Raw genomic sequence first — 17,198 nt, 5'->3', positions numbered from 1 at the left:
GAATGAACTTTATTACATTTAATTATTAAAGCAGTTTTTCAGTGGACAATTGATTCGCCCATTGATGTTTTTTATTTTTTTATTTTTATTTTTATTTTTTACTTTTTTGGCATCCCTGGGTGGGCACGAACGATTGGTTGTTTTAAATCTGCTATTACGTGTTTTATCTTGGGGCCATTATTTCTACCACTTCTGACTTTCCCTTTTCAGGTGTCCTTGAAGATACTACTCTTGTCAGGAAGATTTTATTTTCTCGTCAATTGTTAGCCAATAATGAATTTTGTCCTTTGCAGGGATACCCCTTAGCTTTGTTCTGGTGAGTGTATTATCAGCTGGGGGATTTATCGCGCATTGGATAAAAGGTGGGCCGTGTGTTTAATTTTTAGCTGACCCCTGAGGAAATCATGCGCAGTTTGGGGTGGCCTTGTCCAGAAGACCTGGTGTCAGGGAAGACGTGTGACAGATCGCATCCCCCAGGTCGGAACGACTTGGGTGCAACTTCCGGCTTTGATCATCACCAGCCTCCTTGTAACCTAGAAGACCAAACTCACACTGCCCCCGCCTCTCACAGGGTGGACGGTGCCAGTCCAGGTGCATGCGCCCCTCCCCTCTGGTGTGCCCCACTCCCTGTGTGGGCCCACCCCCGGTCCTGTCCCTCAGGGTCAAAGTCTGGGTAGATAGCTCAGCTGTTTTTAAGTTTTAAGTCGTCTCTGCCTATTGAGTCCCTCACCTCAGAACAAAAATTAAAACACCAAGGTCGAGCTAGACATCCCTGCGACAGCTGTGTGCGGTGCAGGAGCCCGGGAAAGGTAGGGGCGGTGTGGCCTGGGAGGGCACAGGGTCGGACTGCGAAGGACCAGACCGCGGTGGGAGCGGGCTCAGTTTTGCAGTCTGTCGGACGGCCACAGTGGTCCCCGCCGGGCCGTGAGGGTGGTGAGGTATAGAGGGGGGCAGAAACCCTGGTACACAGTGTCCGGCCCTGGAGAGTGACTAGAATTTGGAAACACCCCAAACGGGCTCGTTGGAGTCCGCACCTGCAGGCTCGTTTCTCGCCGCCTGATTCTACTTGGCCCCAATATCACATTAAAAGCCCATATCATTTAAGGTCAGCATTCAGATGCCGTTTTAGGAGTTTATGAGCAACGTTACTTTAATGTTAAACAAACGGAGATTCTGCATGGTCTTAAACTTTGTCAGTTTATTTATAAAATACATTTTTACCAGGAGAAAAATGCCTCAGTTGCGTTCCTAATTTTTAGAGGCTCTGCCACACCTTCTGTGCAGATAGACATAGCTAACTAGAGCATACGTGAGTGAATCACCGGGCTCTGAAATCGACCTGCTGAGACAGTTTTCAACACACGCCTTTCTACAGTGTGATTTCCTAAATTGTGCTCCTGACAGTTACAAGCCAACAATCCTCAGATCTGTCCATCTGGCAGCAAACAGACAGAAACTCAACTCTGTAATGACAGGACCAAAACAGGTAATTTCAGTTGCATATCAAGGCTGTCCCCAGGCACCTGTTCCCCAGGTACCTAGGGAAACCCCGCCCACATATCTAGCCAAGATAACTAAAGGAGGTGTTTATGCCGCTATCTCCACGTCCTTAACAGCAAAAGGAGCAACAGCCAAGTCCCTGATGCATCCCCTTCCCTCCAGCCATCCGCGGCCAGCTGGGAAGGAGAGCCCACCAGGTGCAGGTCACTGGGATGCGGTGCACAGCTGTCACACGCGTGGGCTTAGGAACACAAGTGAGGGAATCCTAGAGAGAGAGACACTGGACAATGGATGGCATCCAAATGCACTCGATCCTCCCAGGAACCCTAACCCCACGGAGGCCTCCTGTAGGAGCGACAGGGATCACGAAGTGCTTCCAGAAAAGTGAGGATCCCGCGAGATGAGAAGCTGTGGAGAAGCCGTACCCTGACCAGACAGGGTTCACGCGTGTGTGTCGGGAGTGGAGCTTGCTCAGGGCTGGAGGCTGGAGATTTGGCTCAACCTCCCCCCACACGAGGGTCACGAGAATAGGAGCCCCCTGGTGGATGCACAGTGAAGAGCCCGAGTCTGGCACGTGGAGAGCGGAAGCTCTTCGGGCTGCTGCTGAGTCTGCTGGATTCAGAAGCAAGTCCAGCGTCCTCCCGCGGAAGCCGAAGTCCTGCCCGTCTGGGTCCAACCTCTGCACGGTGCGCACGCAGGATGCAGGCACCGACTTCGAGTGAGGGGGTTGAGGGGGAGAGAGGCGGGGAACTAGGGCTGTTGTCTAAGCAACGGGATGAGAGAGGGGAAGGGCGACTAAGTTCTGTCTCCATGGAGACTGTATGGGCTGAATGCAACGTTACTCAAGTTGGCGCACCCCGACGGACGGTCCGAAGGAGCCCACGAGTAAAGGTTGGCCACGGTGCCCTGGTCCCTGATTAACCCTATGCCCCTGATTCTGCCTCCCCCAACCTTGTGACCCCGAGACGCGTCCCACCCCGCTAGAATATTCGGGCTCGGGGAGGGGAAGGCTGAGCTGGAGAAGCGAGCTGGGGGCGGTGCCCTCACACGTCCCGGTGCCGCAGGCCCGGACCCATGGCGCTCAAGAAGAAGCGCGGGCAGAGCGCGGGGCGCCGGCTTGGCGCGGCGGCAGAGGGCACCGAGCCGCAGCTGTCGGAGCGCGTGCAGTACCTGCAGCGCGAGTACAAGCTGCTCTCGGAGCAGCTGGCCGCCTGCGAGGAGCGCGCGGACCAGGTGGTGCAGGAGAACGCCTTCCTGGACTGCGAGGCGCTGCGCCTGCGCGAGGAGAACCGGCTGTACGCCAGCTACGTGAGCGCGCGCGCGCAGCGCTGCGCCAACGCCATCGTGCGCCTGGACGAGCAGAACCGCGCGGACCTGGCGCAGGTCCACTGGCAGCGGGCCGAGCTGGCATCGCTCTACCAAGGGCGCGAGGACGGGGTGCGCGCGCAGTTGCTGGAGATGGAGGCGCGCGCGGCACAGATGTCGCGGCAGGTGCAGGAGCTGCAGCCCTATAAGGCCAGTGCGCGCGCGCCCGCGGACGGGCCAGGCGGGGGCCGGGCGGGCTGGTCGCGCGCCCACCACGGCGCTGACCCGCGCCGCCGCCGCCGCCGCAGGAGCTGCAGCTGGAGCAGCTGGCCCGGATCCGAACGCTGGAGCGCGAGCTGCTGCACATGCGCGTGGAGCACACGCAGCTGCTGCACCGCGTGAAGCGGCGCTTCCTGGAGGACAAGTCGACGTTCGAGCGCGAGGCGCGCCAGCGCGTGCAGTCCCTGACGCGGCGCGCGGAGCGGGAGGCGGCGCGCGCGCTCCTCGCGCACACGCAGGCCATCAAGGCGGACAACGGGCGCTTGCGGCAGGAGCTGCTGAGGCTGCTCCGCCGGGCCCAGCTGCTGCGCGACACGCGGCGGCAGCTGCTGGAGCAGCGTGAGCAGCTTCGGCGTGAGCACGAGAACACGCGGGACCTGGCGCGCGTGCACGGCTGGCTGCGCCGCGGCCCCGGGGGCCCAGCGCTGTGGCAACCGCCGCCGCCCGCCTCGCACTCCGGGTCTTTTGCCTCCCGCACAGACCTGTCTCTTACGGCCTCCGAGACCCTGTCTCAGGTCTTTCCCAGAGCGGTCTCCAGGGGCCCGTCATTGATCCCGTCGCACGTGGTCGGCCAGGCCCCGTCCTTGGCCGCGTCCCGTCCTGGCTCCCAGGTCTCTTCGCGGACTTCTTTGCGTGTGGCCTCACAGAGCATCACCCCCTCTGCTAAGCCTGTCGCCGTCCCGCAGTCGAAGGAGACCGTGAACATCGATGGCGCAGCCTGAACCCACCTGGAGGAAGGCCAGTAATGGGGGGGACCTGAGCGCGGGATGCGTATTTGGTGAGTGCACTTGTGAATAAAGTGTGACCCCCTCCCCACGCCGCTCTGGCACCTTCTGCTTTGCTGCTCCGGCATTTCCTCCCTTGCCAGAAAAAAACGGCCGACCCAGGTGCTGGGAGACTGCAGAGGCGCCCCTCGGAGGGTACAGTGAGGGCAACAACTGGGGGGGGGTCAGTGAGCTGGGCAGGCGGGGGAGTACATGCCACGTGGGCAGGGGCCAGAGGGCAGGGTGGGCCAGGTGAGGTGGGGCAGGGCGTGGCAGCTGCCCAGCCTGCTGAGGAAGGCCACGTGCTCAGGGAGGAGGCGGGGTCTTCCTTGGCTGGAACCACAGGGCTCTTCCCACTGCCTTGAGGGGCCAGGCGCACCCTCCGGTGGCTGTTCTTGGAGGACAGTCCCGGTGAGAGCTGCTCAGGAGATAGGGGCGCTCCACTGGAGGCTGCCCCAAGACCCCAGGACTGAGAAGGTTTCTTCTGCCACGTTGGGTCAGGACCAGCAGCCAGTTCCCTAACCCCAAGACAGATGTGGGCCATGGGGCACCCCTATACCTACTTACGGGGGTGAGACGGGGCTCTCTGATGTCACGTGGAGAAGGGGGGCCTGGAAGCTTCTCCCACAACAGGGGCGCAGTCCGACCTGGCCAGGTGCACTGTCTGGTGGCTGCTGGAGCCCTTGGGCACCGAAGGCCGGCCGCACGGGGCACACGCAGGGCTGCTCACCACTGTGGCCCCTCTGGGGCTGGCCGAGCTTCTCCTCCCTGGGAGGCCTCGCTGCCAGGCAGCGGCACCCACAGGCCCGGCTCCCACTGAAGGCTCCCACGGTCGTGGGGGCGGCTACGCCTGCCCTCAGAGTGGACCTCGCACGGCCACCGAGGTTTCCCGGCTGTTGCAGAAGGCCGAGACCCACCTGAAGGTCTGGCCGCATTCGAAGCACTTGAAGGGCTTGGTTCCCCTGTGGATCGTCCAGGGAGCAGTGGGCCGGCTATGACAGCTCAGGACGTTCCCACCTGTCACAGGCACACGGCCGCTCGCCCCACACAACAGTCCTACAAAGCCAGCCGGAAGCCACGCATCTGCAGTCAGAACAAAAGTCTTCCCAAAGCCGGCTCCTGCCTCGGCTCTCTCCTGGCCCTGGACTTCGTCCCGAGTCGCCATCGTCTCCTCTGCGACAGGGATGTCCTTGCCCCTGTGAAGAGGAACAGCCACTTCCTACTGGCGGCCCGAGAACAGGCCGGCAAAACAGAAGCTACATGTGTCATAGCTCGTTTCAGGGTAATTGGAGACTCCAAGAAAGGGGCAAGGGAGTGCCAAGGAAGCACACAGAGGTCACCAGAGGGGAAGGGGGTGGGGGAGGACAGATCAGGTGAAGGGGGGTCGAGAATATGGTGAAAGAGGAAGACGAGGCTCCAGGTGGGGAGCTCACGCTGAGCACACAGATGACGCACAGGATCCTACACCTGAAACCTGTGTTATTGCCTGATGTCACCCCAGGAAATTGAAAAGGAGTAGCACACAGGTGAGCTGTAACTGAACAGTGGAAAACTAAAATGAACTCAATGTTCGCCCGAATTAGGTCACAGGCATGTAAACTCTGGTTATGGCCGTGCGGTGTCGTGGTGGTGCGACTTGGCTAAAACACGCAGTAGAGGTCCCTGCACCCCCAGGCGAGTCCTCGACCCCCCTAGGACCCTCGCTAGCCATCGCTACCGCAGGCACACTGCTGACCGTACCCCCATCTATGAGGCAGAAGCCTGCGCGCCCCCAGCCCGTCCCTCACCTCCATGGCCCACTGGGTAGGTGCTTTTAGCTCCACTGGGAGGATTTTCGTTTTTTGGAATTTCTAATTGTGGTAAAATACACATAACATAAAATTTACCATCTTAACCATTTTTAGTGTACGGTGCAGTAGTGTTGAGTATGTTCCCTTTGTGCATTTAAGCTCAGAAACTTTTCATCTTGCAAAACAGAAATTCTGAACCCACTAAACAACCACTTCCCACCCCTGTCCCCCCGTCCTTGGCAACCATCTGTATTTGTGTTTTGACTATTCTAAATACCTCGTGTAAGTAGAATCACACAGTATGTGCCTCCAGCTGGCTTACTCCACTTCCTTAATGTCCTCAGTTTCATCCGCGTTGCAGTGTACGGCGGAATGTTCTTAGGGCTGAGCAGTGGCGCAGCGTACGGATAGGCTAGTTTGCTCATCCACACATCCCTCGCACACTGGCTTGCTTCCCCCTTTCGGCCACTGGGAACAGTGCTGCTGTGGACGCGGGGGTAACGAGTCACCCCTCAGGACCCTGCGACACACCCAGAGGTGACACTGCTGGGTCACATGGCAATTCTCTCACTGTGAGGAATTCTCGGACTGTCGTCCATAGGGGCTGTACCGCCTTGTCTTCCCGCAAGCAAAGCACGAGGATTTCAATTTCTCCACTTCCTCACCATAAGGACACATTGAACACTCACCAGGATGAACCATAAAACAAGTCTAGAATTTGAAAAAATTGATAACATAGAGTATGTCACCTGGTGCGCGTGTGCAGCAACTGGAACCCTGACACACTGGTGAGGGTGTAACATGGCACACTCAGTCCGGAGAACTTTTTGGCAATTTCTTATGAAGTTAAAACATGCTTGTAACTCAGCAATTAAATTCTCAGGCATTTACCCAAGAGAAATAAAGAGGCATGTCCAAATAAACACTTTTACACAAATGCTCGTAGCAGTTTTATTCATGAGCCAAAACCGGAAACTCAAATTTCTATCAACAGACGAGTCACATCGTGCGCTGGTTCATCCACACGGTGGCGCACGACTCGGCAGAGCTACTGCGACAGGTAATTACACTTGGTTGCATCCTTGAAACATGCCAAAGTGAAAGTAAGACACACAAGGTTCCGTATCACACATCCATGGCTATGAAGTCCTAGAACAAGCAAACCTAATCTAAACCCATAGGGAGGGGTTACTCGGGGCTGGGGTGGGATTAACTGCAAAAGGGCCAAAGGGAACGCTTTGGGGTGACGGAAACGTTATTTTCTTGACTATGATGGTGGTTACACTGATGTATAGATTTGTTAAGTGTTTGCTGTATAGAAGCAACTGGACCTCGACAGAGGTGGCCGTAGCCTGGTGCCACCTGCGGCCACATCACTTTGTGGGGTGAGCGCTCCAGACAGGACACTGCATGTCCTTTTTGAATTATTTACCCCATCACGGCTTCTAGGCTTGCTGCAATTTCCTAAGAACTCTAAATTTAATGTCTTCACGGGCAAAAAAGTTACATAATTAAAAAACTGATAGTTTGGGTTAATTTTCAGAGAAAAGACTTCAGAGGCGACACTGAGCGTCCTGACGGACAGCTGCCCACTGCGCGGAGACCCAGCCGCCTGCCCGGCTCCGCCATCTGCAGGGCCACCGTCCTGCAGACTTCCTCCCCGTTCTCCTCTAGCTGTCACATGTCTCCTTTGTAGACTAGATCAGTGCAACCTCCTCTGTGAAGCCATCCTGGTTCCCCAACGCTATGTCAGTTACCTCCTCACCTGGGGTCCGCTCAGACCTGGAATGACCTCAGGAAGACGGGGTCTTCCTCATCTCTGTTCCCTGGTACTCAACACTAGTCTTTACAGAGCAGCATGTTTTCAAGTAAATGACAAAATGAGCCAGAGAGCAGAGAGTGACAAGAAGAGGTGAGTCCAATTCGCGGAGCTAAGACAGAAAAGTCGTGTCGTGCACTGGGACTGTGCGCCCACTGGACGCATCAGAGATACACGGACCGCTGAGTGAAGGCCATCCTCCCCAAAGCAAGTGCACGGTCACGGGTCGTATGTACGCGAGCACTAGCCTCACACTGGCCATCGCCCGCTGCGTGTGGCCTAAGTACGAGCAGGAGGCATCGAGAGGCATCATCATCGACGAGAGCAGGTATTTCCAGCAGACCAGGAGATTGTACTTTACAAAACAACAGAATCCAAGTTTGAAAAACAGTGGTACAGAAAGGACAAGAGAGGTGGCCGTCACACATGGGCGTGGGGTGTGCTTTTCGTCCTGTGCTAGATGCCTGGGATGCGCTGTCCCTTAGGAATTAAAAGTGTAACAATGACAACATATAAAAACATAATTCTGACGTGTCGAAAACTAAGGGCAGTGACGGAGGTGAGAACTGAGTGACGAGCACGGGGGAGGGGCCTGACGTGATGCTGCGACCGGTCACGACCCGGGCTGCAGAGCTGAGCGGACGACGAGGGGAGAGCACCGCGACGAGACAAAGGCCAGGCGGCGGGGGCAGCGTGGTTACGTGGGAACGTCACTTAGTGTTGCTTTGGTGCCGTGCGGCAGGGAGCTGAGCGGCGGGAGACAAGGCTCCAGGAAGCAAACAGTCTTGAGGCAGGAGCGGAGCTCAGGATGCACCTACGGACCACGGGGACCGACCTGTGGTTTTAAGAAGGAAAGACTCTTCCATTTTTGATAGAGCGAAATTCGCTACATAATTCTCTTTTAAGTAATAAGATCAGATACCCCGTTCTCCTTCGAAGGGATTTAACTCTGGGATGAATTGCAATTGTGCAATAAAATATAGAAACCTTCTCCCAGCTCCTGCCCCCAAACTATTCCAGCTCTGAGCCCGCTGTCCGCTCCTCGGTGCAAGGCGGTAGGTGGCAGCCCCATCCGTGACCCTGGGAAATGCTGACATGTCCAACGTCACATGAATGAGGGCTCAGGCCACGCCCTCCTACACGTCACGTGTTGAATCGGAGAATCATTGTTTTATGAGCTGTCTGTACCGGCCCCCTGGCCTGGAGACTTCTCCCCTGAAAGTCCGGGGGACTGACTCGAGCCCGGCTCCCCCTGGCGGACGCCCTCGTCACTCCTCAAGTCGGGGCTCGAGCTGAAATCCCGCCCATACTGACCACAGTCATAGAGCTTCTCCTCGGTGTGAATTTTCTGGTGTTGGAGGAAGTTTGACCTCTGGATGAAGCCTTTCCCGCAGTGCCCGCACACGTAGGGCTTCTCCCCGGTGTGCACGACCTGGTGCAGGAGCAGCTTGGAGCTCTGGATGAAGGCCTTCCCGCAGTCCTTGCATTCGAAGGGCCGGTCGCCGGTGTGGATCTTCTGGTGCTCCGTCAGGTGGGCTTTCTGGAGGAACGCCTTGCCGCACTCTTTGCACTCGTACACTCTCTCTCCAGTGTGAATCTTCTGGTGCCGAATGAGGTACGAGCTCAGGAAGAAGGCCTTGCCGCACTCGCTGCACTCGTAGAGCTTCTCCCCGGTGTGGATGCGCTGGTGCTGCGTGAAGTTGGACGTCTGGCTGAAGCGCTTCCCGCACTCGCCGCAGACGTACGGCCGCTCGCCGGTGTGGATGCGCTGGTGCTGGATGAGCTTGGAGCTGCGGATGAAGGCCTTGCCGCACTCGGCGCACTCGAAGGGCCGCTCGCCCGTGTGGATGCGCTGGTGCTCGATGAGGTCGGAGCGGTGGCGAAAGGCCTTGCCGCACTCCTGGCACTCGTACTGCCGCAGCTCCGTGTGCACCTGGTAGTGGCGGGTGAGGCTGGAGCTGCGGATGAAGGCCTTGCCGCAGGCGCTGCACTCGTACGGCCGCTCCCCGGTGTGGATCCTCTGGTGGCGGATGAGCAGGGAGCTCTGGCCGAAGCCCTTGCCGCACTCCTTGCACTCGAAAGGCCGCTCTCGGGTGTGCACGCGCTGGTGTCGCGTCAGGTCCGAGCTGTGCCAGAACGCCTTCCCGCACTGCGCGCAGCGGCACGGCTTGGGCGCGGCGTGCGCGCGCTGGTCCAGGGCCCTCCCACACGCGCCGCACGCGGGCAGCTTCTCCCCGCCGGGCGCGCCCTGCTGCTCCGCGAGGCGGGGGCTCTGGCCCGGGCCCTTCCCGCACTGGCCACATCCGCGAGGCTCCTCCCTGCCATGGGGGCGCTGCTGTGTCACCAGGTCTGAATGCAATACGGGGCCCTGGTCGCGAGCGTCAGGCGGGCCGGCTTCCCCGGCCACCAGCTCCCTCTGAAGCAGGAGCAGCTTTGAGCTCAGAACCGGGCTGGCTCCCGGCCCACCCGGCCCCTGGGCCCCCTCCCTTGTCTGGATTGTCCAGTGGGTGACTGTCACCTGCTTGAAGCCTCCCTCTTGAGACAGGGAGCTCTGCTGGCTCTGCCCCTCCAGGCATCCCAACAGCCCCCCTGACCTGGGCTCAGAGACCCCCCCAGACTCAGGAGTTGGGGGCTCCGTCACTGTGAGTGTTTCTGACATTGTCTTATGCCGATGTCCATCCTCAGAAGTTCAGGCTCCCAAGTCACCTTCTTGTCACCAGCTCCTATACCAGAATCTGAAATGAAAGAGAGTAAGGTCACCCTCCCCTCATTAACACGGGGGCTCCTGGGCTCCGTGCCCGCCCAGCTCAGACCCCGCGGCCAGGGGCACCCTGCCCATTCTGGGTTGTGCATCAGAACCTGTCTTGCACGCCAACCCCCAGCCCCCGCCCTCTGCGCCCTCTCCCCCCTCGCGTGGGAAACGCCTCGGGCCGGATCCAGCCTGCCCCCCACGTCCCGGCGGCCCCTGCACTGCCCAGCTCCACCAGCCCACCTCCTGCCCTTTCTTCTCTCCTCAAATGTCCAACAGTCTCGCCTCCCTCTCAGCTGATAACGAACAGAACGCCCACTTTCTCCCACCGCGTTCACCAGCCCGCCGGTGCCTGCACCCACACCACACCCGCCCTGCGACACGGGTTGAGCTGCCCTCCATCCAGGCGGGCCTGCCCTGCGGCAGCCCAGTTCACAACCCCAGAACGGCCACCGGTGGGGCTGGGCACAGTGACGGATGTTCCCACAAGGGATCGACACACAGAACTGCCACACACAAAAACGCAGCGTCTCACAAAGGTACTGCTGAGCAAAAGGAGGCAGGCACGAGTTCACACTGTCCGAGTCCACTTACGTCGCGTGTAAAGGCCAGGCCACAGTGACGTCTCCAGGGAGGAGGTAATGACCAGCGGGGGTGCAGAGGGCTCTGGGGCCTGGCGGCCGCCTGGCCTGCATTACTCAGGTCTGCTCCTTGAGGAAAGCCTGTCCGGCTTGCGGTTAGCCTTATGCCGTCCCGGGGCGCCGTGCCCAACCCGTCACCTCAGCCTGATGCCCTCCATCCGGCTCTGGAGTTCTCGCCCTGGCACTGCCTCGAGGCAGGAGCCCGCCCACCCCAAGGCGCACCTCTGCCTAAGAGCCCCGCTGGCACTGACCCAGCCCCTGCCGCGCGACACTGCACAAGTCCTGCAGCGGAAAGCTGCACAGCTGTCACCTCGGCGCTGTGGGCCAGGAGCCCAGCCCGGCAGGACTGGGGCCCTGCTCAGGCTCACGCACGTGTCACCGGGATGAGGCCTCGCCTGCGAGCTCTGGGGAGTCCCGTCTCCACACTTGTTCAGGTTCCCTGAGGCCGCAGCACATCCGGTTCCTTGCTGGCTGTCGGCTCCCAGGGCCACCTGCACCTTCCACGCAAACCCACAGCCTCCCCTCTCTGGAATCTCCTCGGTGACCCGTGGCACAAGACCCTGCTTTCCAAGGGCTCGTGTGACAAGGTCTGCCCACCCAGAGAACGTCACCAGCTGCCTGCCTCACCAGCTGCCACGCAGCTGGCAGGCGTGTGCCCTCAGGGGCCAGCGTCGCGCAGGGCCGCCTCACCCCGGCCAAAGCCTGGCCAGAAACAGGAAGCCAGCATGCCTGGGCCAGTGGGTGGCCACTCTGAGGCGTTGTCCCGGCCCCAGCTGCGCTGCCAGGCCTGCCCCCTTCTGGGGGCATCACCCGAGAGCTCACCCCGGTGGGGCCCCCGCCCAGGGGGCTGCATCCCCGACGCCACTGCACAAACACTTTCCACCCCACACCCCCAGCAGCCCCACACGGGCATGCCCTTGAAACCCATTTAAATTATTATTTATTATTTACGCCTACAGCACCTGGTCTTCCGAGGCGGTCTCCCATCCAAGTGCTAACCAGGCCCGGCCCTGCTTAGCTTCCGAGATCAGACGTCAGGCTTGCTCAGGGTGGCGTGGCCGCAGACCAGGGACCGCGGCTCCACTGGGGCGCGAACCCGGGGCCTTCTGCATGTGGAGCAGATGTGCTCACCGCTGCACTATGGAGCCGCGTCCTCAAAACCCATTTTCAACGTGGCCACAGGCACAAGCATGTGCCCCCGGGCAGAGCCGGGCAGAGGGAGCGCCGTGGCAGGTGACACGTGCCCTGTGGCCACGCAGCGCACCCTTTCACTGTGCTGCTGTTTACTGAGCAAGAAGCTGCAGGTGTGCACGTGACGACAGAACATGCCTGGCACCGGGGGACGCCCCCAGGTGACGTCTCTCCCATCGCAGGTGCGTTCTGCCCGTCTTTACATTTACCTGCACACTGTCGCGCAGCGGGCTCCCTCCTGTCAGCTCCTTTTCAACCCCTGCCCAGTTTCGGTGGAATACAGTTCACACGCCGTAACACCCTTTAGAGTGCATGACTCGGTATCTTTTAGAGCACCCCTGAGGTCGGGGAACCATCACTTTTCTAATTCCAGGTTTTCATCGCCCAAAGGTGTCTGAGAACACTGACCTGCAGGCCCATGGGCGTCCACTCTGGCGCCAGGCCCAGCACTGCCCTATGCGGACACGTCGTGCCTCGTCACACCCCCGGTCACGCACGGCTGAGCTGCTGCAGTCTGGGGCTGTGAAGGCCGCCCCGAAGGCCCCTGCTCCTGCTGGCTCACCGGTCCCAGCACTGCTTCGCTTTAGTGGCCACCTGTCAGGACACACCTGCACATCAACAGGCGACCACTGCGGCAGCGACCCGTGGGCGCGTCTCTGCGGCCACCCGGCCACCCAGCTCGTTCGCTGGGTGTTGGAGACCGCATATGGGGAGGCCAGGACCTGTGTGAGTTTAGAGCGTGACTGAGTGAAGCTGCACTGGCGTCTGCTGAAGACGGCCACACGCCACCAGAGCCTGGCCCGGGCGGAGGCATATCGATGGCCTGGGGTGGGAGGGAGGGTGGCCGGCGGGGTAAACTGCGGAAGAGACTGAAGACTGAGCGGCATCCTGCGTCCTTGCGTGACCGCAGTCCCACCTGAAATTTCCGTGAGCACGTGGCCACCCAGCGCGTGACTACATTTCCTAGAGTCCTGTGGAGCGGGGTGTGACCCTGTGACCGAGGTCCAGCAGTGAGACCGGAATAGATGTGTGCACCCCGCCTGTCTCCCACACCATGGGGACATGCGGATGAGGCAGAGCCACCACCCGCCTATGAGACAGAACATAGAAAATCAGGTTTCTTGTTGAAAATCCCATTTTCGACTATGACAGCAACCGGAAGCCACGCCCACACAATGCCACGCCCACACAATGCTCACAGCCAGCCTATCAGCTGCGCATGGCGGGGCGGGCCCCCGCACACCGCTCGCGGGCAAACCCGAGCCCAGTGCGGTCTGTGACCTTGCCCACTAGTTGGGGAGCAGTGGCCTACTGACTGTGGCTGTGACCCGAGTGACACAACATGTATGACCACCTGGCGGCATTCTCCAAAAATGCTTTTGAGTTGAAGGCCCACTAACTTGGTTTAAATAAATCTTTCTCCCACTTACAAAAATTACGTTAAACTAGCTACTTTTTAAGATATCAGGATCAATTATGCTAGTTGAGTAAAACTGAAAAAAGAAAAAAATCGCCCTGAACTCACCAAACGACCAGATGTTTTGCTCCTTTCTCAGCACCGATGTTTCCTAAAACCAGGACCACACTCCTTAGCCTTACATCCTGGTCTGCTTTACTTTTATATCTTTTTAATTCTTAGCAATTACAAACATAAGATACATGTCGTAAAAATATTTCAAATGATAAAGACGTGTAAGCCAGAGGCAATGAAAATCCCCAGCAATTCAGCAGGGAGATGCTGTGAGCTGTGGATGAATGCGCATTCATCCAGACCTTTCCTGGGACAAAACCGATTTCACATTTGCTCATGTACACACTCGACTCTCAGTAAAGATGGGGAGCACATGACGCCCAGCCACCCGCAACAATGCCCCATTCATACCCTGGCACTCTTGTGTCACATGGGTGTAGGGTGCTTTGGGGTCACCGTCACAGCTCCTGAGTCCCTACTACAGACCAAGTGCTGGCGGGAGCTTTCGCCCCTGTGCCACCCACGTCCCTTGGAGGGGTGTAGGCTGAGGACCCTGCCCACTTGCCCGACAACTTCTCCCCAAAAACGTGCGGGGTAAGCCGAATGGAAAGGGAGAAGAGCTAGGCGTATGGCGGCCCACCTCCTGCACAGGGGTGCAGGGTCCATCTGCTCCTCCCAGCTTGGGGTGTTTGGGGCAGCCCCCCAAGGAGAGGCTGCAGGCAGGAGTCCATCTAACCGGCACTCAGCCTGAGGAAGCCCACTGTCGCTCCAGCCCATCCCGTGACCAGGGGCAAGGGAGCCTTTCCTGCTTTGCACGCAGCACTGGTTCACGCTCAAGTGGGGGTGCTGTTCACCCGTGCAGCCCGAGCCGTCTTGTGCGACCCTCCCAGCCTCAGGAGGCAGATGTTCCTTCTTTCACAGACGATGAAAAGCCTGAGCGCTACCTACCCAAGGTCACTAAGTACGTGGCCAAGTTCAGACTCACGTGCACGTTGGCCTCCGGTGCCCATTTCCCACTGTGAAAGATGCGCTCCCCTCCCAAGTGTGATCTGTCACTTTTACAGAATGTTTTGCTTAGATGAGCTGTGATCAGAATTACAAAAGTAACCATGTATTTTAAGCTGTGATTTTTCTTAATTAAAAAATGGGAGGTAGGATGTTAGTTTTCGTGTTTTGGAAGTCAGTGATATGTTCTGATTTTTATGTTTAAAATTACTTTTACATTAAAAAAGTTAAAAACCACTGTTATATGACCTGAAGACGGCTGCATCTGCTTACAGGAATATAGCTTTAAAAATGTGTGTATGCCCTTAATGTTTTCAGAGTTTTTTTAACTTTAGAAAGAAGAAGCTTTCAAAATCAAACGTACTTTGCCTTGAACAAACATTTATCTGAAAATCAGCAATCTTTCAGTTTCTGCTTAGCTCCTTTTTCTTCTGTGAATCAAGCAAAATTAAATTGATACTCTTTCATTTAAGGAAACCTGCATGAAATGAACAAAAGGAAGTAAAAATACACTCAACTTCTGGTTCCACAACATACTAGGTTAACGTGGTCCACCCCCGTTATAACACATAGAATTTGCTGGATCAAATGTAACCTGAAATTGTCTGAACACTGCTGGCGCTGAGAGAGATGGGCCATCCTCAGTGCTGGCAGTGAAGCCGGAGCTCAACCGAGGGCAGGGGCCTGTGAGCTGCCAGGTGGCCCTGGGGTGGCCGGGGGGAGTGGGATCCTGCGCTGGGACCGCTCCCGCACACACAGGGCACACGGCCTGGGCTGGAGGTTGGCCAGAAGCCCTGTCTGTTGCTTGCGGCCTAAAGCAAGAGAGTGGGAGGGCTTGCCAAGCCTCTGCCTTGAGAAGCACAAGGGGAGCGAGCCCGAGTGAGGCACGGACAGACTCCCTTGAGAACCCGTCCCCTGTGCCTGCCACTGTCACTGACCTGTGTCCCTGCCACCGCGGCTCCGAAGGGAACCGAGTAGCTGCTGTGTGCTTTTCTTGTTTTCTTATGTTCTCCTCACAACCGTCCGTGGGGTTCAGGGAGGTGACCTGCTAAAGGCCACACCAGTGAGAACGCTGTCTCCGCCGTGGCCCGTGGCCATTTGGCTTCTGCTCCCAAGGACACCAACGCCTTCCTCCCTGACCCGAGGGGCACTGGGCGTGCCTGGCAGCTCCTTGAATTGTGCCAATGGCACTGCCCTGTTCCGGGTCAGCTGCTGCCCTGACTGCCCCTTCCCTGCTAGCCCATGAGTGCCGCCTGGGCCTTCTCAGCTATCGTCCCCAAGACCTTTCCAGGAGTGAGGGACCCCTCGCCATCACCCCAGGAGAGACTAGAGCCATGTGTGTAGGCTTGTGAAAAAATAGAGCGATCCCTCCCAACTTCTCACTGTATCTCCCATAAAAGGCCATTGTGGGTATGGCCGGTATTCAGATACTTTTGCAAAGGAGGGAGAGCAGGGAGGTAGACGGGGTAAAGGGGGTCAGATATGTGTGACAGGAGGAAATCTGACTTTGGATGGTGAACACACAATGCAATACACAGATAATATATTACTCAACTGTACACTTAAAACCTGTATGATCTTATTAACCACAATACAACCCCAATAATTTTAATTTTTAAAAAGGGGGAGAAGATACTGTTACAATGTTACATCTATAATGGGAACTGAAGTCCCACCTCTGTGGATAGGAGCAAGGTATCACCTGCAGCCACGGTGAGATTGGCATCTCTCAGGCCCCAAGTGGGCAAAAGATGTTTATTTCTCTCACTCACTGGGACTGGACCTCAGAGAGAAGAAGTGCTGCGCGACCAGCACGAGCGTGAGTGCTGCTCGCAATGTGCTGGAGTGCAAAGCCTGCCCCCCGCCAACACTCTCGGGAAGTAGGTCTCAGGCCCTGAGGATCCCACACCATTATGTAGCCAGCGGGTGAGGAGGTGAAATGTCCCCGACATCGGAGAGACTGCCGCTGGGATAGATGCAAACATCTCAGGAAAGGGACCCTCAGGAAAGAGCCAGGAGAGCGCAGCCAAACCGCCTCTCCCCACCCAGGATGCTCCTCCAGGCCCAGGGGTGCGAGGACATCCTGTCCGTCACATCTTCCTCTCCACCTCTACTCCCGCCAGGGCAGGTGCGGCTCTGCATCTCCTCTAGCACCAGGGGGCTCGCGGCCCGGGCCACTTTCCCAGCACCGTTCGGAGAGCTCCCCCGGGATCCGGGAAAGGAGGCCGGCTTAGAGCCAAACACCAGAGCTACCCGCACCTGTCCCCTCAGCCCCGCGCCCAGGCCACCGCGGAGGGCAGCGGGCTGGAGAACTGCGACACAGATGCCCAAGCCAGAGGCTCTGCAGCTGGGAGGATGGCCCCTGAGGCCGGCATTTACCCACGGGACGTTCCTGAGAGAGAAGCTGCGGGCCACGGGCCGGACTGCAGCCCCGGGGGTCGGCCGTGACGGCTGCCGGGACACCGGCTCCCCGATGCCCAGGCTTCGGGGACCCCGTGCGGAGCAGGCCGCGCTCAGCTCGCCCGCCCTCCAGGAGGGCCCTTCCGCCCCCGCCCGCGGCCCGGAACGCGCCACTCACCCGGCGCCCAGCGGCGAGAAGACGGCGCGCGCCCCGCACGCCGAGCCCCGGCCGCCCGCCCCGCAGGCCCGCCGACAAAGCCCGCACCGCCGCCCGCGCGCCGCGG

The 17,198-nt window shown here is 58.5% G+C and overlaps 2 protein-coding genes, 1 long non-coding RNA gene and 1 other non-coding gene across 13 annotated transcripts; 1 reads left to right on the top strand and 3 right to left on the bottom strand.

Annotated features, from left to right (window-relative positions):
• Positions 1-1,178: 1,178 nt before the first annotated feature.
• On the bottom strand, positions 1,179-2,747 carry LOC118612030. Its single transcript, XR_004954692.1, has 2 exons — positions 2,671-2,747; positions 1,179-2,263 (listed from the first exon to the last, which is right to left on the bottom strand). It is a non-coding gene; the product is annotated as an uncharacterized LOC118612030 (long non-coding RNA).
• On the top strand, positions 2,260-6,568 carry CCDC166 (coiled-coil domain containing 166). Its single transcript, XM_016139228.2, has 2 exons — positions 2,260-3,015; positions 3,114-6,568. The coding sequence occupies exons 1-2, from the start codon at positions 2,575-2,577 to the stop codon at positions 3,804-3,806; spliced, it is 1,134 nt and encodes a 377-aa protein (XP_015994714.1). The 5' UTR covers positions 2,260-2,574; the 3' UTR covers positions 3,807-6,568.
• ZNF623 (zinc finger protein 623) lies at positions 6,562-17,190 on the bottom strand. Of its 10 annotated transcripts, none has more exons than XM_036233159.1 (3): positions 17,093-17,152; positions 12,447-15,559; positions 6,562-10,192 (listed from the first exon to the last, which is right to left on the bottom strand). In XM_036233159.1, exon 3 carries the CDS (start codon positions 10,114-10,116, stop codon positions 8,629-8,631), a length of 1,488 nt encoding a protein of 495 aa, XP_036089052.1. In that variant the 5' UTR covers positions 10,117-10,192; positions 12,447-15,559; positions 17,093-17,152; the 3' UTR covers positions 6,562-8,628. The 10 variants fall into 10 exon arrangements, with proteins under 10 accessions (XP_036089052.1, XP_036089054.1, XP_036089055.1 ...); XM_036233161.1 differs by lacking the exon at positions 17,093-17,152 and having other exon boundaries at positions 12,447-13,606; positions 14,879-17,055; XM_036233162.1 differs by lacking the exon at positions 17,093-17,152 and having other exon boundaries at positions 12,447-14,992; positions 15,110-17,055.
• Positions 11,923-11,995, bottom strand: TRNAV-CAC. The gene has a single exon. It is a non-coding gene; the product is annotated as a tRNA-Val (tRNA).
• Positions 17,191-17,198: the final 8 nt, after the last annotated feature.

Source organism: Rousettus aegyptiacus, unplaced genomic scaffold (assembly GCF_014176215.1).
Source record: "Rousettus aegyptiacus isolate mRouAeg1 unplaced genomic scaffold, mRouAeg1.p scaffold_m13_p_15, whole genome shotgun sequence".
Classification (NCBI taxonomy): Eukaryota; Metazoa; Chordata; class Mammalia; order Chiroptera; family Pteropodidae; genus Rousettus; species Rousettus aegyptiacus.
Note: the sequence above shows the minus strand (reverse complement) of the source record. Positions and strands in the feature narration are given on the sequence as shown.